This window comes from Coniosporium apollinis (assembly GCF_000281105.1).
Source record: "Coniosporium apollinis CBS 100218 chromosome Unknown supercont1.47, whole genome shotgun sequence".
Lineage (NCBI taxonomy): Eukaryota > Fungi > Ascomycota > Dothideomycetes > Coniosporium > Coniosporium apollinis.
In genome coordinates this window covers 1-20,239 of record NW_006913309.1, presented here as the reverse complement: position 1 = coordinate 20,239, position 20,239 = coordinate 1, and the positions used below count along the sequence as shown (strand labels likewise).

General features: G+C 54.0%; 8 protein-coding genes across 8 annotated transcripts; 2 read left to right on the top strand and 6 right to left on the bottom strand.

The window, feature by feature from the left end:
• Nucleotides 1-423: 423 nt before the first annotated feature.
• Nucleotides 424-1,920, top strand: W97_07931 (uncharacterized protein; the record flags this gene model as incomplete). Its single annotated transcript, XM_007785800.1, has 6 exons — nt 424-571; nt 623-642; nt 692-728; nt 787-863; nt 916-1,289; nt 1,371-1,920. The coding sequence occupies 6 exons, from the start codon at nt 424-426 to the stop codon at nt 1,918-1,920; spliced, it is 1,206 nt and encodes a 401-aa protein (XP_007783990.1).
• Nucleotides 1,921-2,812: 892 nt separating this feature from the next.
• Nucleotides 2,813-3,593, bottom strand: W97_07930 (uncharacterized protein; the record flags this gene model as incomplete). The annotated part of the gene is made up of 2 exons (XM_007785799.1): nt 2,813-2,871; nt 2,930-3,593. 2 exons carry the CDS (start codon nt 3,591-3,593, stop codon nt 2,813-2,815), a joined length of 723 nt encoding a protein of 240 aa, XP_007783989.1.
• A 1,380-nt stretch (nt 3,594-4,973) lies between these two features.
• W97_07929 (uncharacterized protein) lies at nt 4,974-6,079 on the bottom strand (the record flags this gene model as incomplete). The annotated part of the gene is made up of 2 exons (XM_007785798.1): nt 4,974-5,925; nt 5,979-6,079. 2 exons carry the CDS (start codon nt 6,077-6,079, stop codon nt 4,974-4,976), a joined length of 1,053 nt encoding a protein of 350 aa, XP_007783988.1.
• Nucleotides 6,080-7,829: 1,750 nt separating this feature from the next.
• On the bottom strand, nt 7,830-12,725 carry W97_07928 (uncharacterized protein; the record flags this gene model as incomplete). The annotated part of the gene is made up of 3 exons (XM_007785797.1): nt 7,830-8,784; nt 8,926-10,013; nt 10,086-12,725. 3 exons carry the CDS (start codon nt 12,723-12,725, stop codon nt 7,830-7,832), a joined length of 4,683 nt encoding a protein of 1,560 aa, XP_007783987.1.
• A 999-nt stretch (nt 12,726-13,724) lies between these two features.
• Nucleotides 13,725-15,220, bottom strand: W97_07927 (ribose-phosphate pyrophosphokinase; the record flags this gene model as incomplete). The annotated part of the gene is made up of 3 exons (XM_007785796.1): nt 13,725-13,784; nt 13,837-14,160; nt 14,219-15,220. The coding sequence occupies 3 exons, from the start codon at nt 15,218-15,220 to the stop codon at nt 13,725-13,727; spliced, it is 1,386 nt and encodes a 461-aa protein (XP_007783986.1).
• Nucleotides 15,221-16,103: 883 nt separating this feature from the next.
• On the bottom strand, nt 16,104-16,713 carry W97_07926 (uncharacterized protein; the record flags this gene model as incomplete). Its single annotated transcript, XM_007785795.1, has 3 exons — nt 16,104-16,145; nt 16,202-16,588; nt 16,648-16,713. 3 exons carry the CDS (start codon nt 16,711-16,713, stop codon nt 16,104-16,106), a joined length of 495 nt encoding a protein of 164 aa, XP_007783985.1.
• Nucleotides 16,714-17,133: 420 nt separating this feature from the next.
• Nucleotides 17,134-17,531, bottom strand: W97_07925 (uncharacterized protein; the record flags this gene model as incomplete). The annotated part of the gene is made up of 2 exons (XM_007785794.1): nt 17,134-17,211; nt 17,259-17,531. The coding sequence occupies 2 exons, from the start codon at nt 17,529-17,531 to the stop codon at nt 17,134-17,136; spliced, it is 351 nt and encodes a 116-aa protein (XP_007783984.1).
• Nucleotides 17,532-19,200: 1,669 nt separating this feature from the next.
• On the top strand, nt 19,201-20,052 carry W97_07924 (uncharacterized protein; the record flags this gene model as incomplete). Its single annotated transcript, XM_007785793.1, has 3 exons — nt 19,201-19,398; nt 19,449-19,612; nt 19,665-20,052. Coding segments are annotated over 3 exons (750 nt in total), but the record flags the coding sequence as incomplete, so codon positions are not given.
• Between the last annotated feature and the right edge of the window lie 187 nt (nt 20,053-20,239).

Below are 20,239 nucleotides of genomic sequence, written 5' to 3'. Positions count from 1 at the left end.
TGTATCAGCAGCTTCAGGACAGCCCATCTGTTCGCGTATGGCAGAGCTATGTCCTCCTTCTGACGGGCCCTGGCACAAATCGTTCCTTCAGGCTCGAACTGGTGTAGACGCTAAGACCGACACAGAGGACGGATCACACCATCCGACTGGAAAGGGTTTTGAGAGCTTGTCTAAGGGATGGCCAAGTGTGCTTCGCGAGCTCCATGCTCGATCTACATCATTTCTCAAGCACCAGATAGCGATGCTACCTGGTATCGTGGCACAGTCTCAACTACCCCATTGTTTTAATGCCGTATGTCCCAGGTTATCTCTCATCACTTAGTCTATCGTCTCTCGTATCTTAGTCTTGTCTGTTTACTGCGTCCGGTATTCAGGCCTCTTGGAGCGTTGTACCGTAGACCGTAGGAAAGAAAACTCCTCAGCATGTCCACCCCGCCAGGATACCACGATGATTCCGCTGGCCCTACTGTGATTACTGTAGCCGTTGTTTTCGGTGTTCTGACCACCGTCGTCGTATCCGTTCGGTTAGCCACGCGAATCTATGTTGTCAAGTCTGTTGGAGCAGATGATGGTAAGTTCCCTGTAACAATTCCTCCGGAGAATAAGTACTGATATCATGCAGCGCTGATTGCCATAGCTGGCGTTCGTCCCCCAAATTTTTCTACAAGAATGCCTCAACTGACCCCTGCAGGCTTTTTCTTGGGTGTTTATTACAGTGACGATCCTGTGTAAGTCTGTCCACAGAAACCCTCGTTTAGCTCTAGGCAGCAAACTGATAATTCGTAGCCGTTAAGCATGGGCTAGGCGATCACATAGAACATGTAATGTCGCGGGGCATGGATAATCTATCAAACTACGGCCAGGTATGAGAACGCCGTATTTTGGCGTATACACCAAACCCCTAACTATCTACAGCTTGTTTGGTTTTCTTCAATCTTCTACCTCACCTGCCTCTTCTTCATCAAAGCCTCCGTCCTAGCCCTCTATATGCGGCTCGGCGACCATCAGCTCCAACGCCTATCCATAGTCGTCCTTGCCATCTGTATCGCTCAAGCGCTCGCAAACGTCCTCGTCTGCATATTTCAATGCTCGCCTATCCCCGCTGCATGGGACATGCGGATTACCGAGAAGGAATGCGTCAACATCAACGCCTTCTACCTCGCCAATGCGGCCGGCAACATCCTGACGGACATCATGGTGTACACCCTGCCCATCCGGCTCGTCTGGAAGCTTCAGGTGCCGCCAAAGCAGAAAGTCGCGCTCGTCGTGATGCTGTGTCTAGGTCTATTGTACGTTCCCCCCTGGCACCTCCTGACCCGTTTTCAACCCTACCACACATGCAACCGGCTTAAGCTAATAACCTCCCACAGTACCTGCATCTCCTCTATCATCCGCATAACCTACATCCCCATCATGCTCAAATCCCTCGACGCGACCTACGTCATCAGCGGGGCGATGTACTGGTCCGTAATCGAGACCAACGTCGGGATCCTGGCCGCCTCAATTCCATCCTTCAAGGCGCTCGCGAAGCGCTACCTCCCGCGTCTGCTGGACGAATACTACTCCAACGACGACGGGAGCCGCAGCCGCAAGTACGCCCGCGGGTCCAGGACCAACAACTCCAAAAAGACAAGTAGCAAGATGGGGTCGCGTCACAGGATGGGCACGGATGGGAGGGAGGTGCTTTGTATGGATGAGTTAGCCGGGTCGAAGGGGAAGCATGGGATTGTCACCAATATTGATTTGCAGAGCGGGAACAGCAGCGAGGAGAGGCTGAATGTGCCGGATGGAAAGATCATGGCGAGTACGCATATTTCGACGCATGTGGAGGGCAACAAGAGCGATGCGGAGAGTTCGTATGAGGAGGGGTTGGCGCCGAGTCTTAGTAGCAAGTGCGTGCATAGGGCCTCTGCTGTTTGAGGACTCAAGGCTCTAGCCGTGAGTGTTGAACAAACAGCCTTTTAGGGCGATATTCGATTTGGGTCTGTTAGGGCCCCCTAGTACGATACGGGACAGATGCTGTTTTCTTGGTTAGCGAGGAGCCTTGGGTGTTTGGCTGTTTTGGCGTTGCTGAGGCATCTATATCCTATTAGGATAGGGATACCCTTCGTAGGCAGTCGCCAGATGATCTGTACTTAAAGGCAAGCTACTTCATCCAAGCACTCTTGAAGCCCACCTCTGGGCAGTGGCACACTACACGCACGTGGCTTCGACGCCTTTAAGGGTCCACTCGTGTCCACTAGCTCGGAGATACAGCTCCTCTGCGATGATATACAATCGCCAACAACCAACCCTCTCCGTCGGATATGGTCATTACCAAAACCGAAAGAATAGGAAAGACGGACACGTCAAATGTTGACTTTGTGTCGCAGGCCCACTTCTTCCAAGAACGAAGTACAACAGCGGCTGAGCGCCGCTGGACTTGATGACACAAGAAAAGAGAACTCGTTGAGCGCGTTAACTGAGGGGAGTTCGGCCACGAGTGTCGCCATGCAATCCAGTCCCATACTGAAAGTCATCCAGGCTACTATGACTGCGACTTTGAACACTCGAATGGCTGGATCCCCAGAACGAAAGTCCCAACGAAGACGATATTAACCGCCACTGATAGATGATGTCGCTAAGAAGTAACGTACTGTCACTTCAACAGCAACACCTCCGGGCGTTGTGAATAGCGTCGCGCTGTGCGGGACGTACTGTCGTCACGTGACAGGGTGCTATCTGCTTGAGATGAGATATCCCTTGTCGAAGAACACTTCGCGAAGGGGCAGTTCACTCCATGGGTGATATGATTCTCAAGGCAATGACTGCGTTAAAGCAGCCGTGCCATGCCACCAGTGACCTCTCCCCCCAATTTCAAGCGGTGTCGAACTGCGAGGGTGCCCGGTCAGCCAGTATCCATGAGACTACGCCCGAAAGGAGGTCGTACCACTATCTTTCTTCTCCCCAAAGCTCACCTCAGGCGCAGGAGCAGTAGGCGCCCAATACCAAATCCTCGCAACCCAACACGCAACCAACGTATCCCTACTCCGCTCATCCATCTCCTGGCTCAGCTTCAGCAGCGGCGGCGAAAACTCGTCCCCCTCCCTCGTCTCCAGCGCCACTGCCCTGCCCTCCTCGTCCTCCCAATCCAGCCCCACCCGCCCCTTCCGGACCCAGTACAGCATCTCGCGCCGCTTATCTCGCATCCAGTACACCCGCCATCGCCCGAAGGAGTAATCAACCCTGATCTCGCCCGACGCGCCCACGAGCCGGATCGCGTTGTTCCAGCGGTCCATATATAGCGTGTAGAGCGTCCGATCGTTCTCAAACTTCATGGGTGTTTGCGGGTTCGTGACGATGCGGCGGCTCTCGGAAGACGTGAGGCGCCGGATCCGCAGCTCGCGCATGTTGTGGTCGAGGGTTGTGGAGAGTTGGTAGCGCGCTTCGCCTGAGGTGACGGCGGCGCAGATGAAGGTGCCTAGGATGCGGAAGTTGGTGTTTGAGGTGTTGAGCGCGGTGTAGTCGGGCGGTGGGGGGAGGGATGCTGCTGGCTCGGTTGATGCTGCTGGTCTGCGCGTGGAGGCGTTGGATGGTTCGGCGATGTCTAGCATGGAACGGCGGCGGTTTGGCGGAGCTGCTATATCTAGCATAGAGGGGCGACGGTTGGGTGGTTCTGCTGTCGAAGGGCCATTGTTGGATGTGGGTGGCTCCGTATATGGTGGTGGTGGTTCTCGATTTTTGCCATGTCTGCTATCTTGAGAGGTATCCATTGCAGCTGGGGGACTCGGCCGGGGACCGAATACAGTGGTGCTGAGGTGAAGATGCTGTTTGTTCCAGTTGCCAACGTCGTCTGAATCCGGAAGCTTAGAGATATGTACCTGCCACGCTTGTGGTCCGCTGAATGCTCGTGTCAGTCTGGCTCAATCATTTCGTAGTACGTTGCTGAACGGGGTAGCATAGCAGTAGGTGTCTCCCAAACTTCTATGCTATCAACCCCTCTCGCCGTAATCACCTTGTACATGGCTTGCTAGAAGACACAGTCGATATCCGGCGCAGCATGCGTGATGACGGCAGGGCTTGGCGGGTGAGGCTTGGTGTTTCATATACCTACGCTTCCCGAATCGATGCTGTACAATGGACAACAACAAGATGATGAATCTGTTGTGCTTACTTCGCCGTGTGCTAATATCACAAGCATCAAACTATCCTTTCTGTAGCACAGGATATGTGTTTCTCTGTAGAAAGAGCTGGAACGTCGCTATGGTAGTACTTCATCTCACTACCGACATTGCAGTAATGGAAATTGGAATGTACGGCTGTTCCGATACGGTCACGATATATAACTGGCCAATTGCTAACTCTGAATCCGGAGCGTCTAATATTCGAGCGTCGAGTTGCCTTCGCGCTGGACTTGTATAAACTTTCGACGCGTACACGTTCGAAGCGCGGTTTAGCAAATCTCACCGGACTTCGTCGTTCTGCGCGAGGGTTGGTTTACCCTCATGGGAGGTGGTACTTATGAGATACGCTGGATGCGTACTGGGAAACCGTTCTAAAAGCATAGCAATGGTGTATTGATAGTCGCGTACAGCATCTTGTAAGTTAAACTCATTGCTCTTTAAGCACTTGACCAAGTGTCAGATCAAAATAGACAACGTGCTCTCTTCCGCTGGTAATGTCGTTGTTCGACGAATATCGGAGCACGGAAACATAAGATGTCTGCGCGAAGTAGAAGACTCATCGAAAAGCAACATGCAAGAGAAACCTGAGCTTGTTACTGTCCACGTATGCAACCGGACCCCGACGACTAGCCAGGTGCCCAACGCGATCCACCCCGAACGCCCTTCTGTTATTGCGTGCGCCAGCCCTAGTCCGCCATTGTCCCAGCCCACAACGCCTGCATCTACCCCCAGGGAACTCCACCTATATCACCCAATTACCCAATTACCCAATTACGTGCGCAGCCCGTGTATCCCAGACCCATTACCCCCTCACGGACACGTCAAACTCCTCCTCCTCTGCCCCCCCATCAGCAACCTCCTCTGCCCCCTCACAACCGCCCTAACCGCATCCCTCTGCTCACTGCTCAACGCATTACTCAACACAACCGCGCCCCAACACTGCCGCACCAGCCGCTCCAACAGCTCCTGCTCCTCCCTGCACAACCTAAGCTGCCGTCGCGAGAATGTCGATTTGCGGATGCGAAGGCTGCCGCCGGTATTCAACGTATCCGTAGCTTCAATCCCGGCATTGTTGTTGTCAGCCTCGGTGATTATGAGGAGCGGTATTGACGACATCGGCGTCGAGAAGTTGCGCTTCGATCGCAAGGGCGATGAGAGAGGCGAGGTGGAGGTGGAGGCGGTGGGAGAAGTGACGAGGATGGTAAGGTCGGCGCATTGGGCTATGAGCGCGTGGATCCCGGTCTCTAGAAGTTGCGCGCGGGCGAAGATGTGCTCCCAGAAGTAGGGACCCCAGAAGGTGTCGTTCTCGACGGCGTGCTCGAGGGCGGGGAGGAAGAAGGAGAAGCTCGGGAGGGGACTGGTGGAGGGGGCGCTACGTGGGAACTCTAAGGCGGTTGCCAGGGAGGCGGGTGTGGTATCGGTTTCCGACGATGAAGATATCAGCGTCGCGGTGATGGCGATGCGCAATGTCGATTCGGTGGATAGAGTATTTAGCACCGCGCAGGCGGGGCAGCCGCGTGTATAGCACCAGTCTTCTTCGTCGCTAAGCAGGCATTGTAAGAAGAGGAATGCGCTCCTGCCATCGCCCCTAAACGCCAGTTCCAGGTCGTCGGGCGAAATTGAGCAGAGTGCGGCTTGTGCAAGAGCGGTTGCGCGGTTGTAGAGCTGAACAATGGGTGTTATCAGCGCATGGATAATGTCCCGTTGCAAGATCCATGTTTCTAGTGCGGAATGGTCGGTGGGTTCGTGAGAGGAGCAAAATCTGTGCGAGGAGACCGTCAGCAGATGCGGGTTGAGCAGCGCGGCAAGACTTACGAATTTCCGGAGGTCTCCGCTAAATATCCTCGTAGCATCTGGAAAGCCTCGGACCTCTCCAGCGCAGCGACGTTCTCATGGGGGATGCCGAAGAGTGGCATCTTGGGCAGAGCAGAGCAAGTTACGGAGCCCATTGTTTACGGCAAGAAGCTCAGCGAATATTGAAACATTAAACGCTTTAGTAGCTCTCAGCATTGAAAGGAAGCGCAATATGTAAATGAACGAGCGAACGAAGCGTGTCTGGAGAAAGTAACCACACAACCCGGGGACAGGAGAATGAATGTAGGGTGGACGAGGGTCAAATAGCTCAAACTTAGATCAGAGTCGTGTTTCCCGACGTCCAGGTCAACAAGTGGCAGAGTGGCTTAGAGACAAGCATCGGCCTCGAGAAATGGTGGCGCAATATTTGATATCCGGTTACCAGGGTAAAGTAAACTGTTCCGTGGTTGACTCGGGGCTCGGAGTGCGCAATGAATGCTCAAGAAGAGAAAGGTCAGACGTACGAGGGAAAACGATGAAATGTTTGAGGCGATTGTCGCTGCTTTTCGAAAGACTTGAATACCTTAAGTGACGTGGTTATCGCCGATCCAGCAAGTCCAAAGATAGGGAGAGCGACACGGGCTATCGTTTCATCGACTCAGGGGGGAGACACGAGATTTGGGGGACCGGTGCAGCCGCCGTTTTCCATTAGCAAGCGTGCCCGGAATCCGCGAATCAACGCCAGCAGATAAAGGTTCAGCCATGGCGCGCGTTCGGGAAAACAGCAAGCCACTGAGCGCGCCGGCACCATCACGGCTGCCCAAGAAGACACCGCAGGATGGTGCGAGATTTAAGATGAAGCAATGTCGGAGTATGGTGGAAGTTGATTTGATGGACATCAGTGGTGGCTGCTCGTGTCGTGCGACAAAAACGGGAGCGGCAGGAACGCGGGAGATCTCCAGGGCTTGCACATGCTAGATTCATCCGCGCCTCTCATTTGCGAGATGGGACGACCGTTACCTAGGGTATGGGGACTCTGGGCAGCTAGGAGTATGCTCAGATACTGCAAGGCAGAATTTCCATCTATGCGGCCATAATCATCGATCCTTTCAAGCCCGATGCCCATCGGTGTTTGGGAAAATTCTCTCATCGTTTCCGACCACCCTAAAGCCAAGTCTCATGCCCCTGCGTGCGTTGATGACGCCATCATATTAACGGCGCGCCGTTCGGATCCCTAAGGTCCCACTATGCTAGGCAACGGTGAACGTTGGACGAAGTTTTAAAGCAATATATCAGCAGCAGGAGATCATCACATTCCGTAGAAGCAATCAAAGAGTCTAAACCAGCATGTAATATTATCAAGCAAGGCCGTCTCCACACCACCGGAGATCTATCCTCGCTCAGCAAGAGCCTAATCACAAGCCCGTCTAGCTGTTTACAGAAGAAGACCAATGCAAAACTCCCATCAGATGCCCATCCAAACCCAAGGCGCAGTATATCTACATCACCCATCCCACACCCACCAAGCCCCAGCACCAGAGACCACTATATTACAAAACCCGTACGCCATCCTTGTCACACCACAAACTTATCTATCACCCCGCAACCCCTCCCTCTCAAAAGCCCACTACTCTCCACCCCTTCCTCCGCCGAAACGGATACGAAGGGCACCGCCACCCGCGGGCTAAAGCATCCAGGCAGCAAATCCCTCCACAAAGGGAGAGAATGCCGCCATCGGAGCAGGGCATCCGGGCAGCCACAAGGGCCGCCAACAGAGCAGCCAAAACGCGGGTGTGGAGCGGGGATATCTGCGTGGTCAGTAGTGTGCTCTCAAGAGATCAGGTTCGGCGGCGATGATGTTATGTGTTGCGCTTAGGCGGCCAGGCCAGTAGCCACAGGAGTAATTGCAGCGTTGGCGTTAGCATTGTTGGCACTGTTGCGCTGCCACTCCGCGAAACGGTTTTGGAAGCTCGTGAGGGCGCGTTGAGGGAAGTCGGCGGGCTGTGCGGCGAGGGCGGCGCGAACGGCGGCGAGGACCTCGGGGCTGGCTGATACGGGCTCCGGCGCTGGGAAGTCGAAGATGATGTGGGGGGTGTTTTGCTGGATTGCGCTTGTGAGAGGGGCGCGGACGGCGGAGTCGATGTTGAGGGGGGTGGCTGGTGGGAAGGCGAGGGAGGGTGCTGGTTGCTGTGGAGGAGTATAAGCGGAGACGGTGGCAGGAGGCGCGCTGGTCGGCTGGGTTGCTTCGATAGGACCAGCGGAGGCTGCCTGCTCTATAGTCGGAGGTAGCTGCTTCTCTGCCTCGTTGAAAACGTTAACACCACTAGCTGTCTGGATCGTTGGGGTAACGCCCTGGTTCAGCAGGCTGTCACCCAAGTTCTGCGTGTTTGCCGTCGCGTGGAAATCTTCTGCTCCATCGTCAGAAGCGACTGTGGAAGTCGAGAGCCGGCTCGAAGCGCGTAGGCCGCTAGGGATCTTCGGCTTGTGCTTGTCAGCGACGGCCCTCTGGCGGGCGATTGATTCTGCAAGTGAGCCTGATGCAGCTGAGGGTTGTGCAGCATCTTTTACTGTCGTCAACGCTCCAGGTAGCGACGCGTGTGCCGGCTTCGGTGCTTGGGGCGGCTCTTGCGGTGGTGGAGTCTGCTGAGCGTCGTGGAGTTCTCGCAGTTTTCGGGCTTCTCGCTCTTCTCGAAGTTCCCGAGCTTCCCTCTCTTCGCGTGCTGTGTTTCTTCGTATGCCATCGGGATCTTTTCGTATGCGCACTTCTCCAGTTGCTCGGGTAGCATTGTTCTTGCTCGGTTCACCGAATGTCGAGGTTTTGGGGACGCTGCTACCAAAGTTAGGATGTTTATATAAGACCCAATCTTCGAATGAGATCGGTATGAAGGGTTCAAAGACGGGAGGTGGGCGGCCAGCCGCAAGGGCACATCCCGTTAAGAGGCGTTGAACGTCTTGGTAGTTTACTAACCCTTTAGCGTTGAACTCCTCGCACTCATATCGATCCTGCGATTCTATCATCTCTTCCGTCACCGAGATGTCCGAATCCTCCTCGTCACTACCTTCAGGCACCGCAAATACGCCTGAGCCCTTGATGTGGCCGGTCTTTCTGAGCTTCGCCTGGAACTCTGCTTCTTCTGACGAGGTTCGCATCGGAGGCGGCGCAGTTTCCTGGCCGGACGGGCTCGTAGCTGCTTCTTCATCGGCCTCATACTGCTGGAATAAGTTAGGATTCCAGCCCGGGTCTCCAGGACCAGCTGCTATGCTTCCATAGTACTCCGTTGAGGTGACACGGTGACCTGGAGGTGGTGCGGGTCGGGAGAAAGCCGCCTGCCTCCTGTTTTCGGCTTCTTCTTCCTGCTTCCTGCGCTCTGCTTCGAGGCGATACTTCCTTGCCCTCGGAGTCTCACGGCGGCGCACTGGGGTGTTTTGCGCGGGCTGGGGAGCGAACTGCGGAATCTGGTCGCCATCATCTGCGCGTGTCGATTCGGTCCGAGCCTTCTTCTTGATCCGTGGAACTTCCTCGCCGGGCGAAAACTCAATGTAGTCTTCACCGTCGATCTCGATGATCTCGCGTTGACCATAGCCGCCAGACCGTGGATTTGGAATGTATTCTAGGTCGTCGACACGGACCCGGCGCTTCTGTCCGACCTGCTGCTGCTCGAGAATTTCATCGTAGTCGTCCATCGCCTTCTTCTTACGAGCTTTGTTGGCTTGATCAACTGCGGCACGGCTGTCGATATTGCGGCTGCGCTTGTCGGCGTTCTTCTCGCGTGGTTTCACCGGCTGGGTCGTCATGCCTCGTCTTCGAGTCTGAGGCGCCGACTGGGGCACGCTCGCCTTCTTGTTGTGTTGTGGAGTAGGGGTCACTGGCTCTTCAGGACTGTGCTGTTGTGCGCCGGCAGTAGGGCTTGACTCGGCTCCGTCTTCAGTACTGGGCTGAGTTGTGCGACCGATGAACCTAGAAACCTGTTCGGTGAAGAAACCTAATAGGCCTGTGCGCCTAGAAGGAGGTGTTTCTCGGGCTGAAGTGGATATGAGAGCACCCGACATCATATGCTGATGCAGAAACAGATCAGCTAAATCATCGTTTTTACCACAGTCAACAGTTGCAGTGAAGTATAAACATACCTGATCAGCGGTTGAATCCGCGTTTTGACGGGAAGAGTCATCCTGCCCGCGTGAAGTATCACCGCCGGTCATCTCAGCGTCATTCATATTCTCATCCTGCGCATTTTGGCCGCTCTGCTCATATTCGCCTTGGTGCTCTTCGCCTGCCTCGGCTCGGCGCGCACGCTCGGCGGCCTTCTCCATTTCTTCCTCCTCCTTTCGATGGGCTTTTCGCTCCTTTTCCTTTTCGGCCATCTTCGCCTTCTTCAGAGCTTCGATCTTCTTAAGCTGGTCAGCTGGACCGCTAAGATACGCCCATTTCCCTTCTTCGCTTGGAGGGTCAGGCCTTGGCTCTGCGATCCAGTCCCTCATCCTCTTCTGCCGCTCGAGCTCCGCCTTCTTCGCTTTTCTTGCCTGCTCTTTCGCCGCTTGTTCTTCTGGCGTGTCTTCCTCGTCATCCGAGGGGATGCTGTACATCCGAGCGCTGCGATTGAACAGGCCGTTGCGCTGCGAGCTTCGTTGAGGTTGGGTTGCAGAAGGCTGTTCATCATTCACAGACTCAGCGTCTAGCGCAGATGCTCGACGCTTTCTCGAAGGCCGGTGCGCATCTGACCGCTGTCTTGGCGGTTCTGTGGACGGGACTGTGACAGGAGCATCTATCGGCTCGGTGGAAAAACTGCTGAAGAATGGAGTCAGAAAGCCAAACCTTCTAGACGTATCCTGCTGCGGAGTCGTGGTCTCCAGAACGCGTGCCCTCTTCGCTGGACGTTCAGGTGGTTCGGTGGGTCGCTCGTGAGAAGCAATTTCGGGACCAGCGGCATCGGCGACGTCGGGTCCGTGCTTGGCGTTTGTCTTTGAAGGTCTGTTAGTAATGGGTGCTTTCTTTGGCGAGTCGGGTTTGGTGCTCGCAAGAGCTCGATCTATATATTCTATAGTAAGCCTCCCCTCTGTATATAATGTGCGTAATTGTATAAGTTGTTGGTGCACAGCGCTGAGATTCGACGCATTTATGCGTGCATGATCTGCCTTCATTCTGGCGACAAGTGCATCTTTTTCGGCATCCTTCTGGGCAAGAAGGATCATGATGTCATGTTGCAACTCGCCCTTCCTAATTGCCCTTCGGATGGCTTCTTCTTTGAGATGGATGGATGAAGTGCTTGTGACACCGCGCATAGGGTGAGTTTTGATGAAAGCTGAAATCTTACGCTGAGTGTCTCTGCTAACCGCACGGCGAGCTTGGACAGCTTCCGCAACTCCGTCAACTTCGACAACACCGCCAGCTGCGACAACCTCGCCCGCTTCGCGTTCTTCGTTAGTCTCAACGCCTTCATCGGGTTCGATAACTTCATCAGCTTGGACGACTTGATCAGCTTGGATGGCTTGGACCGCGCCGGAACCTTCATCATCTTCCACAACATCATCATCTCTCGTAACGTCATCGGCTTCTACAACTCCGTCGGCTTCGATACCTTCATCGTTGCCCGAAGCATCCGCCTCACTGTCGCTGAGAATTTCAATGACCTGGGACTGCGACGGTTGCGCCTGCGGTGATGTGTCGTGCGAAGCCGCAGGCGGTAACGTTGCGATAAGTTCCGGCTGAACGGCCCCAAGCTGTGGGTACCTGACTGTATCATCTTGGTTTTCCATCTCTTCTTCCTCATCTGTGATTTCCACAATCTCGTATCGTTGTTCGTCTTGGACCGACCCATAATCTTCAGACTGCTCAGAAGACTCCTCGGTGGCGGATCGAGACAGCGACTGGATGTCGTATTGCGCTTCGTCGTGGCCTTCGTCATAAATGTGTTCTTCTTCTCCGCGGAGCTCATCGTGCTCTTCGGAGAGATACTGCGACTCCACTTCGTATTGCGTGATAGTAGATTGTTGAACAACAGTGACTTCCTCGACCACTTCTGTTTCCGGAATCTCTTCGGCGTCCTGAGCCACTTCGATCTCCTCAACCACTTGAACTTGCTCGACCAGCTGTACTTGCTCAATCACCTGAACTTCGTCTTCTTCATTGATTGCCGCCGGGGTCTCGGCATCCGTCATCTCCTCTTTAAATCTTTCTGCGGTAGCCGCCCCAGTTTCCGTGAACCCAGTGTCCAATGGCGGATCCTCAACCTCGGCTGGGTACGAGTAGGTGTCACCTTGCGACGCCTCCGCAAACAGCTGGGCTTGTGCTTGTTCGTCATCGTCTGCGGCCCGGTACGACGCGCTGAACTGAGAGCCGCCGAACGATTGCGACGCGGTTGGGTGAGGTTCGTTGGACGAGGCGCTCTCGGCGGCGAGGGTATGGTCGGTTGCTTGGGAGACGGGCTGTGTGTCGGATCGCTGCGAGGCAGTCTCAGCCTGCCTTGCCTTTCGTCCGCGCTTCTTTGGCGGAATGACACTGTGTTCTGGTAGGGGTGATAGGGGCTGGAGTTTGGCTGTCGACCTAGTGCGACGGGTGGCAGCGTGCGTTGGCTGAGACGAGGCGTTAGATCCTGCCGAAGAGCCGCGTGTGGTGCGTTCAACGTCTGTAGACTGCGAGCGGGACCTTGCGCGCGTCATAGGAGCGTCTTGGCTGGGTGTGGAAGCTGCGTTGCTTGAGCGGGTTGTTCTCGTGGTTCTGGGCGTGGCCGGCGGGTCGGCGCCCTTAGACTTCCTCGACTTTGGCGGCATGGCGTCAGCTTTGCGCAGATGCTTCGAGAATCTGGCTGGCTGCTGTGAACGCGGGCTCAGAGTAAACGGAAGCTGTACTTGGAGAACTGCGAAGTTGAGCGTGCAATGCGCGTGCTGTAGTTCCGCCGCTGAGGTTGGAGGGAGATGGAGGAGCCCAAAGGGCGGCAGAGCTTAAGAGCACGACACAGTTGCTAAGGAAACAACATGACGAGAAGAAAATCTGTGATCAATGTTGTGAATTGGATGACGCTGCGGTGAAGTCGGCGTTATGAGCTTTACTTCCGACATCGTGAATCGTCCGCGAAACCAAACATCGGTGAAGGGTTTTTCCGAACTGACAGCGGGCCGCCAAGCCTCGACCGGTGAAGGTAGAGATATCACCTACGGAGCACAACTAGTGTAAAGAAGATGTTCGTGGGTTATGATGGCAATAATGACAGTGTATTTGGCAACTCATTGAAGTGTTTAATAAGCTTTTCGTAGCGTAGAGTAATGATAGGGGAATCTGCTGGCCGAGAGCGGTCTCAAGATCCCCTATACTTTGTTCGAGTATGATGTACACCAATGACTGTCTATAGATCTTCCCTTCCTCTTCAAATTCGCTCTCCCTTGTGGGCTCCTTTAGTGCTTCGGAGGATGCTTTGGATATTGCGTCACTCTTCTCAATTTCCATCCCGAAACCATCCCGTCTCTTCCGAAGGTTTGCTTTCAAGCGATCGCGTTGGGAGCATCCATGCCCAACCCCAATCGAGGCCACTCTGACGGTGATGCACAGATTTACGCGGATGCTCAAGCATATGTCTTCGCACTGATCTCACTCTGCTTTTCTAGACGCAGAGCGGGAAGCATAGCAATCTGCCAAGATGCTTCCGTCCGAATGACTTACTACCATGACGATAACGAGCTTACGACGGCCACAACGCCTTGCAGACAAATGTGCGAATGTGAACCCTGTAGGTCCTCCAATGCTATCGGGCGTTGAGGATTCTGAGTCGAAGCCTAGTCATAATGATCGAAAAGCACACTGATGCTCTCTCCGTGATGTACTCTCCGGATAGCCTACGCTCGGTCAGCTGATTGAATGTAACAAGATCTCTCATGAGCCACTGACCTCAGCAAAGACGTGCCCAATCTCCAACACCTCGAGCTTTGGGCACTTCCTCTCGTTTTCCGTCTGATCCACGCTGTTCGTGACAACGACTTTGTCCAGCGCACTGGCGTTGATGCGCTCAATTGCATCTCCACTGAGCACACCATGCGTGACCAGCGCATACACCTTCGTCGCGCCCTCCTTCTTCAGCAGTTTAGCGGCTCTAGTGATGGTGTTGGACGTATCTGCAAGGTCATCGATAAGGATGGCCGTGCGGTGCGCGACGTCTCCTACAAGCATCATCGTGGCGTTCTGTCGCTCTGTGATCTGCGTCGGACGACGTTCCTTTCGCATGGATCAGCTATCACCTCAGGAGCATTGCAAAAGAAAAGACAGAACAAACCTTGTGAATAAGAGCAAAGGGCATGCCAAGCGCGTCAGCAATAGCCGTCGCACGTTTCGCGCCGCCCGCATCCGGACTCACGATTACCGCCTCGCGGTAGCCGGGTATGTTGTATTGCACGTACTTCCTGAGCAGATGCCTGCCGTAGAGATTGTCCACTGGTATATCGAAGAAGCCTTGGTATTGCGGATCGTGGAGATCGATGGTTATGACATGATCCGCCCCAGCACAAGTGATCAGATCCGCGACCAGTGTTCCCGGATGCGCAACCCACTGCTTGTAACCCCGTTGCGGTTCGAAGTGCGGCGGATTCGCGACGTGTGTGGCCGAGGCGGGATTGTCCTGGTGTCCATTGACAAGTGAAGTCGACGTCCCCCGTTCGCGGCCTGCAAAGTGCGCCTGCTTTTCGGAGTCGAAGGTGCTGCTTCGGCTGCTCTTGCTGAATCCGTCTACGAGATTGCTGGGTTTGGTAGGGCTGCTGTGAGACGACCCACCGTGCCGCTTTTCGTCGATTTGCAGTTTAGCGAGGTGCTTGTGGATGTCCGCTCCGTTGCTCAGGCCTGCGCTTTGCTGCCCTCCTGGATATGGCGTCTGCGGCCTACTGTCAAACGTGTAGGTGCCGTTGGTATGTACCTGGCCTGGAAGCCTTGCAAGAGGAGCGCCGACTTTGTTATAGGGTATGTCGCTCTGCCGGGAGTATGGGAAGAGCGGGAGGACGACAGTGACGCGCTTGGCGGACGCCGTTTTGCATGCGCTGATCAGGATGAGAACTTCCATGAGCATGTCGTTGACTTTGCCGCCGCCATTCTGGCTGCAGCCGCCTCCGGATTGTATGATGAACACGTCCTTCCCGCGAACGGATTCTTCGATCTCGACTCGAGTCTCGCCGACAGAAAATTTGCTCAAGACTCTCTTCGCTGGTGCAATACCAAGGTGATCGCAGATGGTGTTGGTCAGTCTAGGGTGACTCGACCCTCCAAGGACTACAATGTTCCGGACCATGATGGCAGTATTAAAGAATCCTTGCGCCGGCGGAGTCTAGGGTCTTCTTGAGGTCCGAGATGTAGGTAGTCGTGTGCGACAGTCGAGCCTAAGGGATACCAGAGCTTGCCGTTGGACGAAAACTTTTGCTCTACGTGTGAACTTCGGAATTAGTCTCAATAGACGCGAGAGGTAGAGGAGAGGGCTAGAGGCGGTTGAGGAAGGTCAGAAGCCAGCATGGTGAATTGCGTGCACTCCACACCCGTCTGAGTATAAGCAAACCCAAGGCGGTCCTGTGAAAATTGGCGAAGGCTTGCTTGCAACCTCGGGAGATTTCGTCACCGCCAACGGCTGCGGCTCGTGCTTGGCGCCGCCGACGTCGCCTGTTGTTCCCCGCAGCCATCAAAGAGAATGGCACAGCCGCTCTAGATTGCTCGCGTGCGTAGCAGCAGTGATTCTCCCATCATTCTAGGAACTTAGATCCCTGATTCCGTTTCAGTACAAGTATGTACTTGTCTGGCGCAGACTCCTTATACCCCTGAGAGCAATCTTATCACGTGATAGAGACAGCATATTCAGGATGAATCTACTCAGGGGGCGCCTTGAGGCGGACAATTGTTTCACTGGAGAAGCGGTGGCTCCGAGACGGATGTACGTGACACATCTCAAGCACAAAGGTCGAGCGTGACTAGTAATGCGGCACCGCTGGAGACTAGTCACATCACGGTCATCACGACCCCGATGAGACCGAACATGAGGAGCGGACTTGCATCTCCTCTGTGAGGCTACAGTTGCTACATATGAATCATGCACAGTATTCGATAATTCATTGCCAAGGGTCGCTAACATGTGGGACCAACCACAACACTATCTTTGCCTGCAACATTGATGGCCACCGGATATCCTAAAGGCGTGCGAAAGGAGTGGCCTCCATAGCGATCTTTCTCTGGAGTATAGGCACCATACCGCGAAGGATCCCACCGCTGTCTTCTCTCTTCCTACACAGCACTCGGCCGGAGCCGGTTGACCGCCAAGAATGGCCACAGCTCGGACTCCCATGATGATATAATCCGCGAACTGGGCGCCGTACTTGATGTGGCGCTGTATCTTCATGTCGTAGATGTCACTTACGGTCAGCTGCCTACTGTCGGCATTCTTGACGCCGTCTGGGACCTGGATCCTCAAGCGCAGGCCCTGCTCTTTGCTGATACCGCCTCGTTGGAACTCGAAAGTTCCACGTGGAAGCCGTTGGAGCGAGCCTTGATCTCCATGTCCTGTAGGATCAAGCATGAAAGTGCCGGTGTCGAACTTGTGCATGTACAAGCCGACCGGATCGGCGACGGAGACACATATGCCTTGGCGCGCGAGTTGGTTGATCTCGTACCCAATCTGATGTGGAATCAGTGTTAAAACATGTGACCCGGGTCTAGCTTTTTGCCCAAACTTACTCGAGGATCTGGATTACGGTTAAGATCACCAAACCTCGCCCAGCGGATGAGCTTGTCACTGTCCATGATGGGTTTGTTGGAATATCGCTCTTTACGGAGGACGGTCGCTTGAGCTGCGAGTTTTATTTCGTCGCCTAGCGTGTTGGCGCGGTGGGCTAGATGCGTAATTGTGCCGATGGTGCAAGTGGAGTTGCACGAGTTCCTCGGGTTGTATCTCCACTTGGCTCTGTTGGAGGGATCGTGGGCATCGACACTGAAGAACGCGCTTGGGGGAACTCTGTCGAGGAGAGGGGCGTTGAGTTTGTAGATTTTCTCGATTGCGGTATCTATCTGACGTTCGGCAAGAAACTCTCAATACTAGGAGTGGATCAGCGGCGCGGAGAACTTGGGCGGGCAGCTGCTCATGTTGCATACTTTCGGGCCTTCGCAGGTGAACGTAACTCTGAGGATATTCTGCGCATCTTCCGGGATCAGAGACCACTCCAACTACTCGTCCTGGACGTCACGGGTCATATCTGCGGCCGTCCATCTCTTCTTCTCATCGTGACCGAACGCTTTGGTGATCTAGGTAAAATCAGTCTAAATTGGAGCCTATTCGGGTGGTTACCTACTCTGTTGGGGAACCCTATCCACATAATCTTGATACCGTCCTGTCCAATGTGGTAGGCGGTATCAGTACCGTTGAAGAACTGCTTGAGTGGGATTCGGCCCGGCCGCCTTCCAGACATTTCATCATTGACCCATTCTGAGATCTTGATATTTGACCACGGAGATCTGTTATCTAGGGTCAGGTCCAGTAGATTTCCAGGAGGGGAGAACTGGGATAGTTTTGATGGACGGAGCGTGGCACTTCCGTTGGATCCACTCGCTTCCTTAGACACCATTACTGATGAACGAAGGGAAACTGGAAACCATGATATGAACACTGAAGAGGTAAATGATCGGAAATGAAAGGGAGCGCTCTCAAGCTGTCCTGAGCCAGACTTCAAGCCTAACCAACCACTTGATGTGGGTAAAAGGGTACACCGAATATGGCCGAAGTGTCTTTAGGAAACAGATCGCCATCCGCATGAGTGTGCATGAGCATCAGACAAGCAAACCGATCACGGGAGACCACTCTGGATGCTTGCCTATGAAGGCCAATAGCCGGGGCACATCCGCCTATTTAGGGAGCACGAACGGCCCCCATCGGCGTACTGTGTTGAGAAGCAGAAGTGCGAACGCACTACTGTCTTCACAGTACCCACTACTTGAAATTCAACATTGTGCTCACCAGACACAGGCTTCCGGTCCACGTATCACGTTAGTGGTCAATGGTAGCTGCCGATGCCGCCTGTACAGAGGACTTGAGGGAAAATGCATCCAGCTTTTACGTCAGAGGATGGTCCGTGAAAGTACAGCATATGGACGTGCTCGAACGGTTGGAGCACGGGCTTTGTATGTGGGGTTTCGCCAAAAACAGGTCTAAAACTTGACCGGGAATTAGAGAAATACGAAAGCGCAGAAAGACGGTGGTTGCATCACTATTTACCTCATAGAATTTGATCGGTCGAGCTGACAGACAGAGGTTAACGCTGTCGTGAAGCTGAAGACGTAGTTCGCTACCTTATTTTTCTAAGCCCCCATACCTATCGCCAAGAGGAGTACGTATCCGATAGTCGGATACTTTGGGTACACCTCAGTCCATGCCACTCCAAAGCTCATCCCATCAAGCCTGTAGAAGACAGCGTATCAACACTGAAAGTCGTATGGCGTAGGCAAGAATACTGGCTCATCAGTTGCCGCTATGGTGCCACCAGGACCTTCCCACTTTCTGCTCAGCTGGCCTCGTCAACACTCTAGACCTCCTTCAGGCTCGGTGATGGTGTGCAGCTCGCAGCGAGCACGACATTAGAGACCTACACCTCAAAGAACACAACAAAAGCTAGAAGCCGAGCAGCGATCGTCTCAACAGCGTGTGACCCTCCGCTCCGGGGTCTGGAGGCTCCAGTGATGTCTAGATAGTGAGGACGATCGATCACACTGCATACGTTGGGTACCGCACAAGCTGTTTGCGATGAGATTGGTTCTTGTTTCGTCTCCAACTCCCCTGAACTCCAGCCGAGAGTCCGAACCATCGTTCTTCTGATATTGCAATTCAGTAACACTCATTTGTTCATACTGCTTCAATGATACTCTTAAAGGCCTACCAGTCATCGAAGCCTTCCAGATGCATCAAGTTGAGCTATGGCATCGAGTACTCAACCACGAAAATGCCCACGATGAAGACCGACTCGCAGACGCAGCTTTTCTCGAATTAAACCTCACGGACTTCTTTGGCAGATGGCTTCAGACAGACGACAACGCTAACGTGCTCTCCTTTGATGCTTTGATGATGCACTTCTGCAGTATGGACTGGGCCTTCTTCTAATCCTCATTTCTTTCCTCGTTTCTTACCAACACATTGCTAGGACAACAAAGGCTGAAACAGCATTTTGATTAGATGGTTCCCGGCGTAAGCCGCCGCAGAACACATTCGCCATCTTCTGCGCAGCAGGCGATGGAGACTTCCCTATGACCGACCACAGTAGAACGTGGTTGAGGCAGTCAGTCCGCCTCGCTGTGTTCATCGCATCCAACAACGAAACCCCATTTGCCGACGAGACGCCTGACTCATGGACTTTATGTGTTGTTGGATCAAGCGCGCTGGACAGCCATGATGAGTTTCTACAGGTAGCGAGTTGGGATGGCAGGGTCTTCCGATACTACAGCGTAAGTCCGAACAATACTTCATAGTGTACTCAGTTGTAACACACATCAAGCGCAACGAAGTCCTGAGTGACCAAGCAAAGTCTCCCAATGGCAGAAGCCACAAGGGCTGGATCTATCAAGGCGTCTCGACGGATGCGTTTACGGAGGACAAGTCGTACCTTGGTCCGTTGCATGGCCATGTTAACGGAGCTCTAGTCATGAAGGAGCTCCACAAGTAAATTATATAAACTATCTTGGCCGTATGCTTGCTGACATCCTTCTCTCAGACCTTGGCTGCACTGGTCGATCGACAATCATAGCTTTGTCAGCAACCTCGCTATATCTGACAAGGAACGCTTCATGGACGCTCCTTACCTGACGGACCAGACCACCCGGATGCTCTTCTGCCGTGTCTCGAGTGCAGAAAGTATGGAGCCCATCGTTCAGGACGGAGTGAGCAAGTGGTACAACACGCGCAAACAAGTGGACTTCTTCAACGATTTGCGGCAGCTACGTCCGCAGCCTCTGAATATCAGACGTTGGATGGCACATGTCCTCCTTACTACCACGACTAATGTTGCGGTTATCCAGTGCTATGGCAAGAAGAGGTATGAGCCTGCTGATCACTTCTACGACCAAGAGATGCTTAGCCAGTACTCAGACACCAGCTTCCTTGTGCATCTCTAGCTGTGCTCAATGGTTCCCCACGCTGACCAGTTTGTAGAAGGGTGTCGCCGTTCCGGGCTTTTTGTTTGACATGCGGCATTACACGAGAGTCCGTGACAATCTCGGATTAGCCTTAATACAAGACGTTGACGAAACATCGGCCGGCTATCCGGAGCTCAGACTGCCAGAGGGTACC